The sequence below is a fragment of the Engystomops pustulosus genome, chromosome 5, assembly GCF_040894005.1.
Source record: "Engystomops pustulosus chromosome 5, aEngPut4.maternal, whole genome shotgun sequence".
NCBI lineage: Eukaryota > Metazoa > Chordata > Amphibia > Anura > Leptodactylidae > Engystomops > Engystomops pustulosus.
This window is the reverse complement of record NC_092415.1, coordinates 92,876,277-92,891,894: the sequence shown is the minus strand read 5'-3', so window position 1 is coordinate 92,891,894 and position 15,618 is coordinate 92,876,277. Positions and strand designations below refer to the sequence as shown.

The 15,618-nt window shown below is 38.3% G+C and overlaps 1 protein-coding gene across 12 annotated transcripts in view; it reads right to left on the bottom strand.

Annotated features, from left to right (window-relative positions):
* Positions 1-15,618, bottom strand: part of PIGN (phosphatidylinositol glycan anchor biosynthesis class N) — a 249,710-nt gene that overhangs the window by 93,342 nt on the left and 140,750 nt on the right. For all 12 annotated transcript variants that reach the window (XM_072152718.1, XM_072152720.1, XM_072152713.1 and 9 more), the window contains 3 exons: positions 10,872-10,980; positions 3,675-3,777; positions 2,678-2,780 (listed from right to left, as the gene is read on the bottom strand). In XM_072152718.1, coding sequence (XP_072008819.1) covers positions 2,678-2,780; positions 3,675-3,777; positions 10,872-10,980 — 315 coding nt within the window. The remainder of the gene's footprint in view (positions 1-2,677; positions 2,781-3,674; positions 3,778-10,871; positions 10,981-15,618) is intronic.

The following is a 15,618-nucleotide window of genomic DNA, read 5'->3' as shown; positions in this document are numbered from 1 at the left end:
GATTGCAATGATACCAAACCATGACACATTTGCCTTGGTCCTATCCAGAAATACGGTATTTATAATATATATATATATATATATAAGTGAATTTTCTCCACAGTCCAATGTGTGGGGCAGTATTTATAAAATGATTGGAGTGGGCTACATATATTAAATGAGGTGGGGAATATATAAAAGGAAGGGGGTGTGTATAAATTAAATGAGGGGGGGTTATATATGAAATGAAAAAAGAAGGGGGCTGTTTGTCTATATCAAAATAATAAAAGGAGCGAGGGTTCTGTGACCCTTGCGAAGGCTGGTTTTGTCATCAGTTATCGTAAAGGTTGTCAACATTTTGTTTGAAATTTTATGCTGAATGCTAATATACCCTAGGGCCTAGGTACCCCAGTCCAAATCCTATGTACCTAGGTAATATGAGTGAAAAATGTTATAATTATGCTTTCATTGTGATGCAAACGACATGGTATGATAGGAGGAAGCCAATTACACTCCATGAAGTGATAGTCAAGTGATTTGCAGAAAACAACGGTTGAAGCAGCACTCCGTAAAGTTAAAGTGAAAAACTTTTATTCCACTGTGGATGCGACGTTTCGTCTTTTCTATAAAGACATTTTCAAGCATTATAGAAAAGACGAAACGTCGCATCCATGGTGGAATAAAAGTTTTACACTTTAACTTTATGGAGTGCTGCTTCAACCGTTGTTTTCTGTTACGACTAACGGGGTTTGTCGGACCCCTGGCGAAGAACTGCACCCTACCATTTTTTCACGGTGCCGCTCCACCACTCTTTCTCCTTACGGTCAAGTGATTTGTATATAAATAGTTACAGATACACATCTTTATTTAATAATACAACGGGTTTGTGATTTTACATAGCCTATATGGAGTATTGCAGTGTTGTAATGGGTATGCTTTGGCACAGATTTTGTGGCATTCTGCGATCACGATGTCTCTGGAAAAGCTTCACATATCGTAACAATTTTTGCTTTGTTTTTTTATGGCATGTTAGACTTTAACGTAATAAAATTGTTTTATTAATTACATTTTTTCTTTATAAAAAATTTTTAATGTAGATTTATATTGTATGTATGTTGTTTTCAACTACAATCTCCACTAGAAAGTAGTAAACCTTATTTCCATTAAGTTAAAAAGGATATGAGAAGGTCTCTTTCTTGTGCAATGCTGTAACGCAGTCAACATTTGATATTCAGTAGGCCTGCACCCTATAACGTGACCTTTACCAAAGCCTAGAAAGCCAATAATCACGTAAGTAAACAAAAGTATTGAACTCCTTGAAGGTGAAACTAGTGAAGGTGTTTGCTTTTTTTTTTTTAGAAGTGACTAAGTAATAGAAAAAATCATTAGACTTCCAAGGTTACACCTAAAACTAATGCAAACAAATACAAATAGAAAATCCAAAAAGCCAAAACAATCCAGAATACCTCCTCATTACACTTAATGTTATTTGTAAAATGTTAAATACTGTATATACTTGAGTATAAGCTGAGTTTTTCAGCACAAAATTTGTGCTGAAAAACCCTATCTCGGCTTATACTCGAGTCTATAAAAAAATAAAACCTTTTCAACGCCCCCCGTAGGTCCTCTTCTGCTTCCAATGCTCAGTTGCCTCCTCGGGTCCTTCGGGTCCTCTTTGAGTTCTTCCGCTCCTCCTCGGGTCCCGTAGCGATGCCGGCGGCTCACAAATGATGACGTTGGCAATCAGCTGACGTCATTGTGTGCGGCAGTGGAGCGCAAAGACCCGAAGAAGGATCCGAAGCAAGACGAGGACCTGCGGGGGGGGGGGGGGGTCAGAAAGGTGAGCACAGTGTTATTTTTTTTCTGCTGGCAGGCTGTGTACTACAGGGGGCTGGCAGGCTATATACTACAGGGGGCTGGCAGGCTATATACTACAGGGGGCTGGCAGGCTATATACTACAGGGGGCTGGCAGGCTATATACTACAGGGGGCTGGCAGGCTAAATACTACATCTTGTCATTTCAAGATGGCATTTTTTTATGGGATGGCTTTTTAATGGGATTGCTTTTTTAGATGATGTTGTTGTACATATTGTTATATGTTTGTACTCTAGTTTATAGCATGTTTTTTCAAGTAGAGTTTTCAAAATGAAATCTGCATTTGTGCATCTTGCCATAGCATTTACTGAAATTTATTGAAACAGTTGGGAACAATATGCACATTTAAAGGAAATAAAGCATGCATTCCCCCTCCCCTCAAAATGTGTGCTGAAACTTTCTCTTCTGCAGTGAGATTACATCAGGCAGAGGGAGGGAGAAGTGCTGAGGGAGCAGAGGGGAGGGTGAGCTATTGTAACAACCTGTGAGGCTAAAACACAGAGGACCTCTTGTAATACTCCCAAGGAGCCCTTCAAGCACATTAGTATCATTTTAAAAGTTGATGATTTTAGAAGGAAGCCCCCCTTTCAGCATACGTATGTCTATGTTATCCCTTATCATAACCTCTAACAACCAAAAGATTGATACGCCTACTGTACAATCTATTATTAAGCTAATAAGAGGACACTACCCATGTTAAACAAGCCAGGAAACCACAGAAATAGATGCTCTCTCATAATCCCTTAATAGTGTTTCCTTGTGGAATATGTTAGAGAGATTTTAAGAATCCTTATTATTTTAATATTGCATAAAACACTTACCTTTTGCTTAAATGAAAGTCCTTTTTTCACCAGAGTTTCCTGCTCTATAAATATCCAGACAAACATTAAACATGACAGAGCCACAGGGAAAAATGCTTCATACCTATGTTACAAAAGAAAGGTATAAAGGGTTAGCTGTTCATACGGAGTAGAATGATTATGAGCAACAAAGCTAGCCTCACATGGAGAATTGTTCACAGTACATTTTCCTGGTGCTGTTAGTCTTTTCCTAAATAACAGTATTGTTGTTTTAATACCTTTAAAAAAAAGCAAATCTTTTTTTAAAATTCCTCTATATCGCCATATTTCTGACACCTGAAACTTTATTTACTTTGATGTACAGATTTGGGAAAGAGGTAATTTTTTTTTGCAGGACCAGCTGATGATCATAGGGCATTTTCTTGTCTTTGTATTCAATTCTATGTGGGTGGGAAAATGGTGAAAACACGACAATTCAGAAACTTGGAATAATAATTGAGACCAGAGCCCCTAAGGTTCATAGGAGTAATTTTTAAGGTTTTTCTGTTAATACATAGGAAAAAGAAGAGTGGATCCTGCCTGAGGGAACAAACACCAGCATGTAAGTGTTCTTGCTTTACAATCCTTAATCGACGCTGCTGCTAGATTTCCTTTAACATGTTTATGATTTTGTTTGTCTCTAAGTAAGTTGTATCGATTCTATTTTTAGGCCCCTACAGTGTAATCCAAGGTATTTGGTCATTGTGCAACCCATTGTCTGGGTTTCAATAATTTCCTATGGGAAAACTTGCTTTGATATACAAGAAATTTGGATTACAAGCATGTTCCCAAAGCAAATTATGCTTGTAATCCAATGGTCCACTGTATATGGTTTATATACTAATGTACTATAGTATATACTATACTATAGGATGATTGCTGAATGACAGCCTCTCAAAGGCTCCCAGCTTTCGAGTTTGGTTTTAAATTACAGTAAAACTCTAAAGGAAAAAAAAAACAGAAAAGAAACACACTTTACCCTGTACTAAGCAGAAGATAGGAGGACATAAGTGAAAGATAAATGCTCAGGAGCCGCTGGAACAGGAACGTGGTACTAAGTAATGGCACAACTAAAGAAGAAGCTAGAGAAAAAAAAGAAGAAAGCCATGTTATAAGAAACCATATTTCATTACTTCATCACTACCAAACATTATGCAGAACAGCAATTAAACAAAAATCAGGCCATAAATCTCTCTGCCTTCTGCCGGTTATCCTTATTTACGTTTGCTTAACCTGAGCCAAGTGGACAGAGTTGATAGAAAACATATGGGAAATCAGATTAAATTCTTGCTATAAAATTCTTGCATACTTTTCTCAAAAAAGAACAACGTTGTCTCATTCAATAATAGTCCACTTGTAACAAGGGAATGTGGGTTTAATGTGGTTACACCATGTTTATCCTCACTAATTGCTTTGTCAGCCATAAGGTGCAACAAGGACACCCTGCTTGTAACTGGCAGCAAAAGAAAACACTATTTTTGGAAAACGCACTTAAAACGATACATAATGCTAAAGAGACATTCAAACACATACATTTTGTAAATGTAGTATGGATATCAAAGCCCCAAATAATAAAGAGGCAATTGATGCTGGTTGTTGGGAGTGTAGCCCTAGGTCCCCTTGCTTATATGATTCCAACACTTCAGCACTGTGACACAGTCATAAAAGACTAAAAGGGGTATTCTCATTTCAGCAAAATGTTTGCATTATAAAAACAATTTTTCAACCGACTTTCTGTATCAAGCCCTCACTGTTTTCTAGATCTCTGCTTGCAGTCCTTCTATGTAAATGTTCAAAGTTACTTGCAGTGGACAGAAATCTGACCATGGTCACACAGGTGCATGGCTCGTTATATTGCAGAGAGTAATCAGATGTGTGTGTTATAACGAGCCGCCAGCTGGAAGTAAACATGGAAGATTTCTATAGAATGACAGCAAGCAAAGATCTAGAAAACAGTGCGGAATCGATACAAAAAGTGTATAGGAAAATTGTATAACTTTTGATAAAACGAACAATAGCATTAATTTGCTGAAATGGGAGTATCCCTTTAATCTTTGACCTGCTGTTGGCGCCTTATGAAGGGCTGCTAAAAGGATAAAGATATTTGCCAAAACCCATACTGTCAGGACAGTCATATCAATAAAGAACAAAAGGTGCATTCTGAATGTGGTTTACATGCACAAGGGTGACACTGTACTTGTAACTACTCCTCTAGCTTGTCCTCATCTTGGGAGCATTTGATTTCACAGTAGAGTGCAGCCCACATCTGTGTAGGTCACCTGAAAGTATACTGTCTAAATTCCTACCAAAGGGAGATGTATTTTGGCAGAAGTCCATTCATAGGACGGGGTAGAGGAATGTGTGGGAGATGGGACATATGACCTTAGCTATTGGTACTCTAGCCAAAAGTGGGAAGCATCTGGAAGGGTTGCCTGAAATGAGTCCAACGTGGAGAGTTCCTGCCAGGCAATATACAGGCGGTCCCCTACTTAAGAACACTCAACTTACATACAACCCCTACTTACAAACGGACCTCTGGATAGTGGTAATTTATTGTGCTTTAGTCCTAGGCTACAATGATCAGCTGTAACAGTTATCACAGATGTCTGTAATGAAGCTTTAGTGTTAATCCTGGTTCTTGTGACAACCCAACATTTTTAAAATCCAATTGTCACAGAGACCTAAAAAGTTCTGTCTGGAGCTACAATGATAAAATATACAGTTCCGACTTACATACAAATTCAACTTAAGAACAAACCTACAGACCCTATCTTGTATGTAACCCGGGGACTGCCTGGATGTTACATCCTAGTATCATCCAATAGCCTCCAGCAGAGAAAGCTTTAGAAACTACTGCTGCTCATTTTCTTGGCCACTGCTTACAATGCTCAGTCTGAGACATCAGCATCCTATTTCTACCATATCCTGTAGAGTAGTATAAAGAAAGGCAAGAGCTTGTGGTATATATCTCTCTGCAGTCCAGTACAACAGTGCAGAAGGAGGCTGCCAAGAAGGGCACTTGTCAGCCTCAGTCTCTCTATACTGTTATTAGTGCTATTTGATTTTTCTTAACAACTAAAAAATAATGAACTTCTACACAGTGTACAAATTTATGAAATGCACATTTGAAAACATATTAAATAATACCACAATTTATCATACTAACAATAATATCTTAAATAACCAATATCATTGACCTCAAATGAAATACATTGTATAATACTCTTATATTAGGCGTTTAGTATTACAGATAATATTATAAAATCCACTGCACCCTTCCACTACCTCTTTTAACCACAGTGAAGACCTTAATTTGAAATCCATACATAAAAAAGCACAGGCAATAGTGGGACAGATAAAAACAGGAATTCATCTTTTAGATCTTAGCAGACCAGGCTTTGCTTTAAGCTATCCAGATGCAGAAACACATTAATGGTTCACAATGCAATATTACTCGCTAAGTCTGCTATCCTGCGGGCGTTAGTTGACCCTGGATCTAATGCATATCCAAGAGCAGCTGATTCAGTCATTTGCTTTACAACCAAATACAATTTTATACATGGGATGAAACTCCTACTACAAATCAAAATACATGGTACTTACATTTCACATTTTCTTCAGCAAGAAACCTTTGTGTTTTATAAAGGGCATAAAAACATATTTTCCAATATAAATTTGTTAAATGTCTTTTGAATATGCATGTTTTTCAACAAATGATTAAGTATGTATCATATTTATTGGTAACATCAATATACTGTGGTATGGAATAGTAATCTTTCAGCTAAATACAAGTTTAAATGAGCATTTTGCAAGTATATGATTGAAGCACAGAGAATGTGCAAAGAATGTGACATTCACATAAAGTTAATAAAATTTAAAATGCTATTTTCTGCCAGTGAGACAGTGTACTGTAATTAAAGCCGGTTTTCTGATATGAAAATTAGCCTTCTTGGCTTTTATCTCCTGAGTTAGACTCTTCTCCTCTCCCAGACTGCCAGTGAGCTGCACCTCCCTTATTTTGACTGACAGTTTTGAGCCGCTTTAAATCACTGCCATGGGCTGTATGGATATTATTTCCCCTACAAGTCTGGTAATCACTTCCTACATATGGTACTAGAAACAAGCTTCTTGGGGAATGCATAATATGATTCTGCCTGCTTTCAATCTGTGGTTTCAGGACCTTTGTAGGACCTTCAAAGTTCCTGAAATGGCTTATGTGTACATGTGAATTTAGAGCAGGAACAGATTTATGAGGATTTCAAGGGTGAAGACTTTGGGAGGAGTAGAAATCCATGGAGGCATGCTGTGGTTTCATGTGATCAGATATATGCATGGTGTACATTTTGCAAATGTAAAGGGCATAGGAGCTTAGATGACATCACCTTGGTCACATGATATAAACTGCTGAATAGTAAGGAGGCATGAGACTTGGGGAGGAATGGATAGGAGGGACCAGCCAAGAAGCAAACGCGCCCTCTGATGTAAGGGAAACAACTTTTTAGCTAAAACAAGGGTCAGTTAGGTAATAGGACTCTATAGAGACCCATCACTAGCTGTATTTGTGAAAATGTGGTGACAGGTTCTCTTTAAGTCCGGTCATAAAGTAAAGGAGTACATGCAGTGTGTTTAAAATAGAAATTGTTGATAGACTTGAACTTTGGTTTGGCATCCTCTGTTCAGGAACTCCGCATAACCTGGACACGTTTCTGGCCAGCCTTATGCCTCTAGCAAGTAGGCGTGGCTGTGATTGGCCAGGTGTGCACCAGGTGTCCACCTGGCCAATCTCAGCTATGCAAAGTTGCTTGGGGCGTAAAGCTGCATGATTGGCTTTTCAGCAACCCATCAAGCCGCATGTCTGGGTTAGGCAGAGCTGCCGAATGGAGGACGATGAACTTTAAGTTGGGGTTTGCTCATCTCTAGTTGTTGGTAGATGTGTTGTGTCAACATGATCCTCTCTCTCTATAAGATATATCTCCAATATAAGATTAATGAGGGTCTGACACTTGGGACCCCAACTGATGACTGCGGCTGCCTTCAACACTGCTAGTAGCAAACAGAAATAGTTAGAAGTATAGCTTTGTACATCCAAGAAAAATTCCTTTCCAAGACAATATATCTAAGGTTACTCAAAATATTTGTCCAAAATCTGCACCATATAATTCAACCACTACGTGGCTATTGAGTCATAAACCGGAAAATGTTTTATTATTTTAAACAAATAATATAATACATAAATGACAAGGTTTTTTACAAAAGATAAAATGTAAAATTAGAAAACATTGACAGAGAAAGACAAGGGCGAGTTAGGCACAGAGTATAAAAATAAAAACAGAGACCTGTAGCCAGAGTCAAATGTATTGTAGTAGAGTCACTATCCAATAGCGATATACTCCTGCTGCAATACCCCTTAAGTCAATAGTAAGTTTATGTGTCAAATATTCCATCGCTGTAATATATGCAATGCAATATGTACTTACAGGGGGAAGCAGCAGGAATGCTAAAGCAAACTTGCAGTGAGGACCCGGCGTCCAGGAAACACACCCTCGACGCGCGTTTCACCTGTGTTTTTTATCAGGAGGAGTGTCACTTGGGAACCCAACTGATGACTGCGGCAGCCTTCAGCACTGCTAGCAGCACACAGAAATAGCCAGAAGTATAGATTTGGTTCGCTCTAGCTATCAGTAGAATGGGAGCTCAAGAACTAGAAAAGGTAGTTGGTAATAAGTCACGCATAAGGCTCAGCCGTATAGTTATGGAAAACTCGCCTCTGCCTGCATACCATATGCACATTAAATAAAGAAATTGCAATTTAATGGGGCCATCTACTGCACACGGAGCTTCCAGCTATAATATATGGCGGTGACAGTGGAGAAGGTCACATGCACGAGTGTAATGATTTACGGCTGCACCCTCTGCATGAGGTCCACAGAAAGAGGCTGACCACGGCTGTCAGTGTTCAATATAACAAGATCTCCCCATGCGCTGAGCTGTCTTCTTTCTGTATCGGTAGATATTGTTAAAATTAACATTGACAGCCATGAAAGGCTGGTGTCAGCACCAAGCTTACCTGGGCAAGTGTTAGGGCCCACAGCTACTGGTGCTATGTTGGAGACCTCCATTCCCAGGGGAGGCCACTGTTAGTAATACAATAGAATAGTACTCAATGTGACAGGAAACGTTAGTTTTAGTGCTATTCCTGAAGGTGAAAGGTTAATAGCATTTATGTCTTTAAGTGATGCAGTTGCTATTCACACAGAGTATGAGGACTTGGCCAGTGACTTCCCCTGTAAGAGCCATAGTGGCGTCATGATGTAAACTGCACTGCCACCACCTACGTTGTCCCTACGTTTTGCAGTAGTAAGGGGATGCAAAAGGCAGCAAAGGTGAGTAAGTTGATCTATTTCGTCCCTACAAGGGGAAAGGGAGAGAGGGGATGATCTTTTAATGGTTATTATGGGGCCCCATGCCTAATGACTACTGTGGGCCCCTGTGATTATTGACTTCCGCGAGGCCACCATAACTATATTGGCTACTGTACTATACTGGCTATTGTGGGGCTACCGTTACTATACTGGCTATTGTGGGGCCACCATTACTATTTAACCCCTATAGTACTCAGCCTTTTTCTGTGTTTCTGGCTTTTACTCCCCTCATTCCAAAATCCATAACTTTTTAATTTTTCAGTTTACAGAGATGTAGGTGGGCTTGTTATGTGTGGGACAATATGTCCTGGCAAGAAGATTTAGTAATAAGATTTGACAACACCTTCTTTTTCTCCTATGTCAATTTAATATTTATAATATAATTCAATACTCCTAACCCTGAATCTAATTGCAGAACTATATCATATATCATACTTAATGTCTAAAATATCCCTCCCCAATACCTATGGAGCTTTGGACATCTGCAAAACATGTCTGCCCTTTCTTTACCACATTTGTCATCATCTCTATATCCTACTTGTGCATCCAATCTGATGTTCTGTGAACAATAAAATACTGAGAAACTCTATAAGATCCAAAACTGGAAACCAGTAACGGTGAGCTCAATATATTTCCCCCAAACATCTTCCCCATATAAATGGTCCCTTATCTTAAAACACAATCCTGATATTATATTAAAGAGTAGAATTGTGTTTCTCGGTGCCACAGTTGTGGAGATGATTGTTTAACGTTGGACACTGTCATAATGTTTGTATGTGCATATGCAAATATGATGCATATAGCGATATGGAAGTTGTGAATGGGTAAATGAGAAATTTATCGAACTTACATAAAGGTTCACAGAAAAAGGCATCCTCTTAACAAAACATATCTTCATTGGGTCAGTGAATTGGGTCTTGGGCCATATTTTGTAATTATTTGCATTTTTTCTATAATGCATACATACTTCTGGAAAAAGGTATACTGATCTGCCCTTGCATCAGTGAGCGTGGCCCGGTTAACTATATATGGCCTGTAGAGATCTATATGTCATGTCCATAATAAAAGTCAAAGCATTTATCTGGGGTACACAAGTCATTTCTTACTTTTCTTCTTGAAACCACTACCCTAAGCTTTTTAAATAGACATGTTTTGTAATAAACTGGATGTCTGACCAGTGTATTCATGCAGAACAACCTAGACTGCATTGTTGCATGCAATTTGCCTGATGATAAATAGAATTTAAATAGCATGAAATCAAAATAATGACCTACTGTAAACATACTCATTCAATACAGCACAACTCACAGGTATTGCAATGTTTTCTTGTTTGATTTCTTGCGCAGCTGCACAGGATACCAGGGAGCTGTGCAAGATAGAAGATCTCGCGCCTGCGCAAGAATTCCAGACGGGAGACGGTGACATCACCAGCTGTTTGGCCGCGGAGAGGCATGGGAGCGGAGAATAACAATGAAGTGGGGGGCGTACATAAACTAGGTCTCGGAGGAGCCAGGAGGCTCTCATCAGACGTGACCTTGAGTGCCTCCGGCTCATTTGAATATTTTGAAAAGTCTATTTTTTCGATGTAACAGAGGCCCCGGAGGAAGCGAAAAGATGATCCCTCATGCCCTCAAGGTAACGAGGGTGCGTTATGGGACAGTCTACCACCAAGAAAATGGTGATAGATGTCCTTTAATATTATTTTATTAAATATAAGACCAAATAAATCCAATACATTAATAAGGTGTACTTACCTAAAATCACCCAACTAATTATTTGGTTTAGCAATGGCAGTCCTTGTTTGGCAGCTAGACTGCTATGGGTTGTGCAGACTACCCATATGGAAATTGCATGACTTATCATCTGAAATGTAAATGGAGAATGTTGGTCATACAGAATACATGACCCCAGCACACAAGAAACAACAACAACAACAACAACAACAACTACTACTACTACTACTACTACTACTAATAATAATAATAATAATCTTTATTGATAAATATACTGTATCATGATTAAAAACTAGACCACTCACTTTATTTATTCATAACTCAGTTATGTAAATGTACCAGTATTTTTTTTTTTTTTTTTTTGAAGGATCAAAAGCACTTATGGCAAGATAGAACCTTCCTACCTAGTGACATTTTATCCCGCAGTTTCTGCTCACTTCCCCCTCCATTCCAAAGCATTATGGGAGAGACTAATCAGTGCTTCTAAGCCAGTATTAAGGGTCGGATTCTAGTATTTAATATGATACCAGAATTGTGTTTCTAAGTGCCAGGGTACATGAGATAGGTGTTTGAAATTGGTCACTGTCATGACGTCCTTTATATACATCCTTTCTGCATGGGACATGTGCAAATAGAATGAATAGCTGTAAGGGGATTAAGGGACAATCAAGGCTAGTGTTTAAAACGCTGTTCTTAATAAATTTCCCTCAAATGTGTCATACAAAATCATTCTCAAAAACACTTGGCTTAGTTAAAGTGTTTATCTAATAAAATGAAAGAGATAAAATTAGTCTTTCATTGGAACACCCATATTATAAATACCATGCTCCTCCAACCACTTTGTGGGAGAAGGTTATCACAAAGGGGACGTGCACAAGAAATTCTGCTGCCTGAGGGTAAGTCATGTGACCTGTGGCTCCCAATGGCAAATGAGAAACTTAATCAGTGTAAGTATAAGGGACATATTCTTACCCTGTTAAATTACTCAGAAATAATAAATTGCTACATGAACAAAGGCTTGTTATCCTGCACTTTTAATACCATTACAATATGTCATTTCTCATGGTTATATATCACTTATCCACAATGTGAAGGAGTTTTTCCACCTGTAACCCCTTAATAACAAAAGTATCTACTAGTCTAGCACTAAATTATGCACGGTTTGCACTTTTTAATCCCTTACGGGTGCCTTGGACTCCAAAGATGGAAAAAAACAAAAATGTCCAAAAATCAACATCTGAACATTACTCTGAAGCGTGCGACAAGATTAGAAGATTCTAAGAATTTATATGTTACAACAAATAACATAACTTTATTCAGTCATGGTGATGGGTTTAGTAGATACACAGCATGAATTAAGTACAAGATACTGCCTCTGGATATATACCGCACATTATATGCTAAAAGTAGAATTTTCAGGTCAGATCCATGGAGAGTTTTAGAGAAACAAATCTATTTCATATTTGATTTCATGGGAACCTTTGCAACAGCTGCAGAAGTTTAAAAGCAATTAATGAACTTAGCCGCCGTAGTCTCAGAGGCAAATATATGACACCATTACATGATGCGCCATCATTTCACTCATCACATTTTAGAGGTGATTAACCCTACATGAATAGGAAAATTCTTTTAATTCCTGAGGCTATGATGCAAATGTCAGTGAAAAAGTTAGAAAAAGGTCAGTAATGATCTGATAAGTCTTTGTTATGAGAAAGTGATTAACAAAACTCTCTGCTATTCCCCAATCAATTACAATTCATTTCAAATGATCAGACTGGAAATTCTCCTGTGCAGTGGATTTAAAAAAAAAAAACACATAAAACCAGAGGCTGACAGCACTCATCAGCAGGAGACACAGAAGTAGATGACAGCACTCAGATGTAGGAAAGTGGGTCATTCACATGTATTAAAGTCCTATAGTGTTTTATAGTTCCTTTCTCAGACTTCCATGTCTGTCCCAGTGTAAATTTCTCCCAAAGTAGCGTCCTGATATTTTTCTTTTATTTTCCATTGCATGGTGAGTAGGCTTCTTAGCAAAGTACATGAAGATTCAAGTGTATGAAATACAAGTGATACTGAATCTTGTCCTATTAAACTATTTATCAATCCTCCCTGCTCTATCACATGCTGACTGCAGATTACAAGCATTTTCATTGTGACAGATTCACTATCCTATGTCTATGTAATATTTTAAGTAGATCAATTCATTCTCAGAGACTTAACCATCCACGATGTATGATTCAGTCATGGGGCCGTTAAGGGAGCCCTCTCCATACTTCCCTGCTGTTTGATGATGGAAACAATTGTGGGTGCTAACCCTTTAAATGTCAGCACCACATGACAGATTATGTGCAAAACTGTCATACAGTAGTATGCAAGGGTATGTGTTACTGTTGTATTATGATTTCATATGTACTAGAACTTTGACTTTGTATCATACTAGTCATGTCTAAGTGTCAAGGTTTCTCCTTTATATAATAAGTAACCTAGATGGTTCTCTTTTATCAGGAAACCCTGGTTCTCTTGCCCATACTAAGCATGTGCTGCAGTTTATTTCTACCCATGAACATCATAAATAATCATGTAATCAGATAAGATTGTCATCATATTATTATATTTTTCTGGGCCCTGCCAATGGGTTCATTTTATCCTGTGGATTCTTCTTTTGTACACTGTTTGTCATTATCTCTAATTGTTGTCATGAATTTTAACTAATATATTACACTTCAATGCAAGTTAGAATTTTATGAGAAGCCTGTGCAAATTTATTTCTCTTTGTAAATAACTTGTAAAAAGCTATGTCAGAATAAGGCGATACAGTGAAATTTTTTCCCGCAGAAAATTTCCATTTTTTAAAAATCTATTAAACATATGTTAACCTATATAAATTTGGTGTTGAATATACTGACCCCAAAAATAGAAGGGAAATGTCACTAGAACCATAAAATCAGAGCCCAAAAGACTCATCCGTGAACAGTGCATTCAAGAGTAAGAACATCACTGGAAATGCATCAGTGTGAACCAGGCATGCTGGATCAGTGGTGGTCAGGTATGTTTTTTTTTTTCAATTTAATTTAACACATTGGTCCAGTCAAACGTTTAATTTTAGTTTGACAACCCCTTTAATATTTGTACTTCCGTTTTTAAAATTTTTTTTATTAAACCTTATGCAAATCTATATAAGTTTGGTTTTGAGTATACTGACCCCACTAGAAAAATAAAATCAGAGCCCAAAAAAATGGCACCTATTTTTTTGCCAATTTCGCCATACTTGGAATTTTTATTACAGCATCCAAGTACATTACATGGAAAAATATAAAATTATCATTTATTAAGCAGAAAACAAGCCCTCATACAGCTATATAAATGGAGAAATAAAAAGGGTGCCAATGGAAAAATAAATGAGGCACAAAAAACAAAAAAGGCTCTGGTGACAAGGAGTTAAAAAAGGAAGCTCTCTCTACATCAATGTCTGATAATTCAACAAACCAATAGGCTTCTTTAAAGTCAAACATTGATGTCCCTTGAATGCACATTCTGTATTTTAAGTAGAGCAATATCCCAGTATTCTCCCCATGACACATTGAATTTTAGGAATTATAAAAAAAACTAATTGTAGAGATTTATTATGCACTGGCGTATGATAGAAGCCCTGCCCCTCCAGCACCACTGGATACTTTAAGAGGCTTAGGCGTCCTGATGTATTTGGCGGGCGGCTTCTAACTGGGGTTGGTTTTCTCAAAAACCATGCAAACGTTCAAGGTGAACACTTCATGACCACTTGGAGTGGAGATAGTGTGAAGTGGAAAAATAATCACAATTACTGCCAGAACTTGAAACGCTAGTAATTGTGATTATTTCTGGGATTTTAAGGCAGTTTTCTGGCATAGAAGCCCTGTTAGACTCCCCCATTGAATAAAAGTGCTCCTCATTTAAAGAGGACCTGTCACCCTAAAGAAACCCTTGAACCAGCACCACCCCAGTAATTCAGTGTTAATCTGCTAGCTTTTTCAGAACATATCGATAAAGCTAGCAAACACTGTACTATATTGCCTTCAGAACACCGGACAAAGCTTACAGCGGTCTGGCGTATTCATGAGGGGGCCATCCAAGGCACTCCCCACTCTGTAGCTTCTCCCCTGGACCACCCCTCCCACACCATTTGCCGGGGGTGACTGACAGGCTTCATTCGGCAGTCACTGCCTCGTCGGACTACCCCCTCATGAATACGTTGAACCGCTAGAATCTTGAGCCCGCATTCTGAGGGCTACATAGTGCAGTGTTTGCTAGCTTTATCGGTATGTTCTGATAAAGATACTGTGGTATTGCTAGGGAGCTACTTACTTTAGTAAGCAGCTCCTAGGAGGATTTTTTAGGGTGACAGGTCCTCTTTAACCACCACTTACTGTCCACATCATATTGAGACCCCCCTAATACAGTTTGTAGTTAGTAGTATTTTACTACTAATATGGCATGTTATATAGGGCTGTGGCCTATTAAATTCCCTATTTTTTTCTTACCTAGCGTTCACTTTAACAAGTTAACTGTAAGGCTGGCGTTTGGTCTATAAATAACAGACCGTGCTCTGGTTGGATTTCATGTGTCGATCACAGTGAAGAGTATGGCAATCTGTATAATATGATGCCTCAGTGCTCAGTGGTTAATGAGACAATTGGTAGCAGCTTCCAAAAACACACTAAACCCTTCCTTTTCAGCTTCTACAGCTCTGTTCATTAGGTAGTGACATGTTATGTTAGGGAAGCTCACT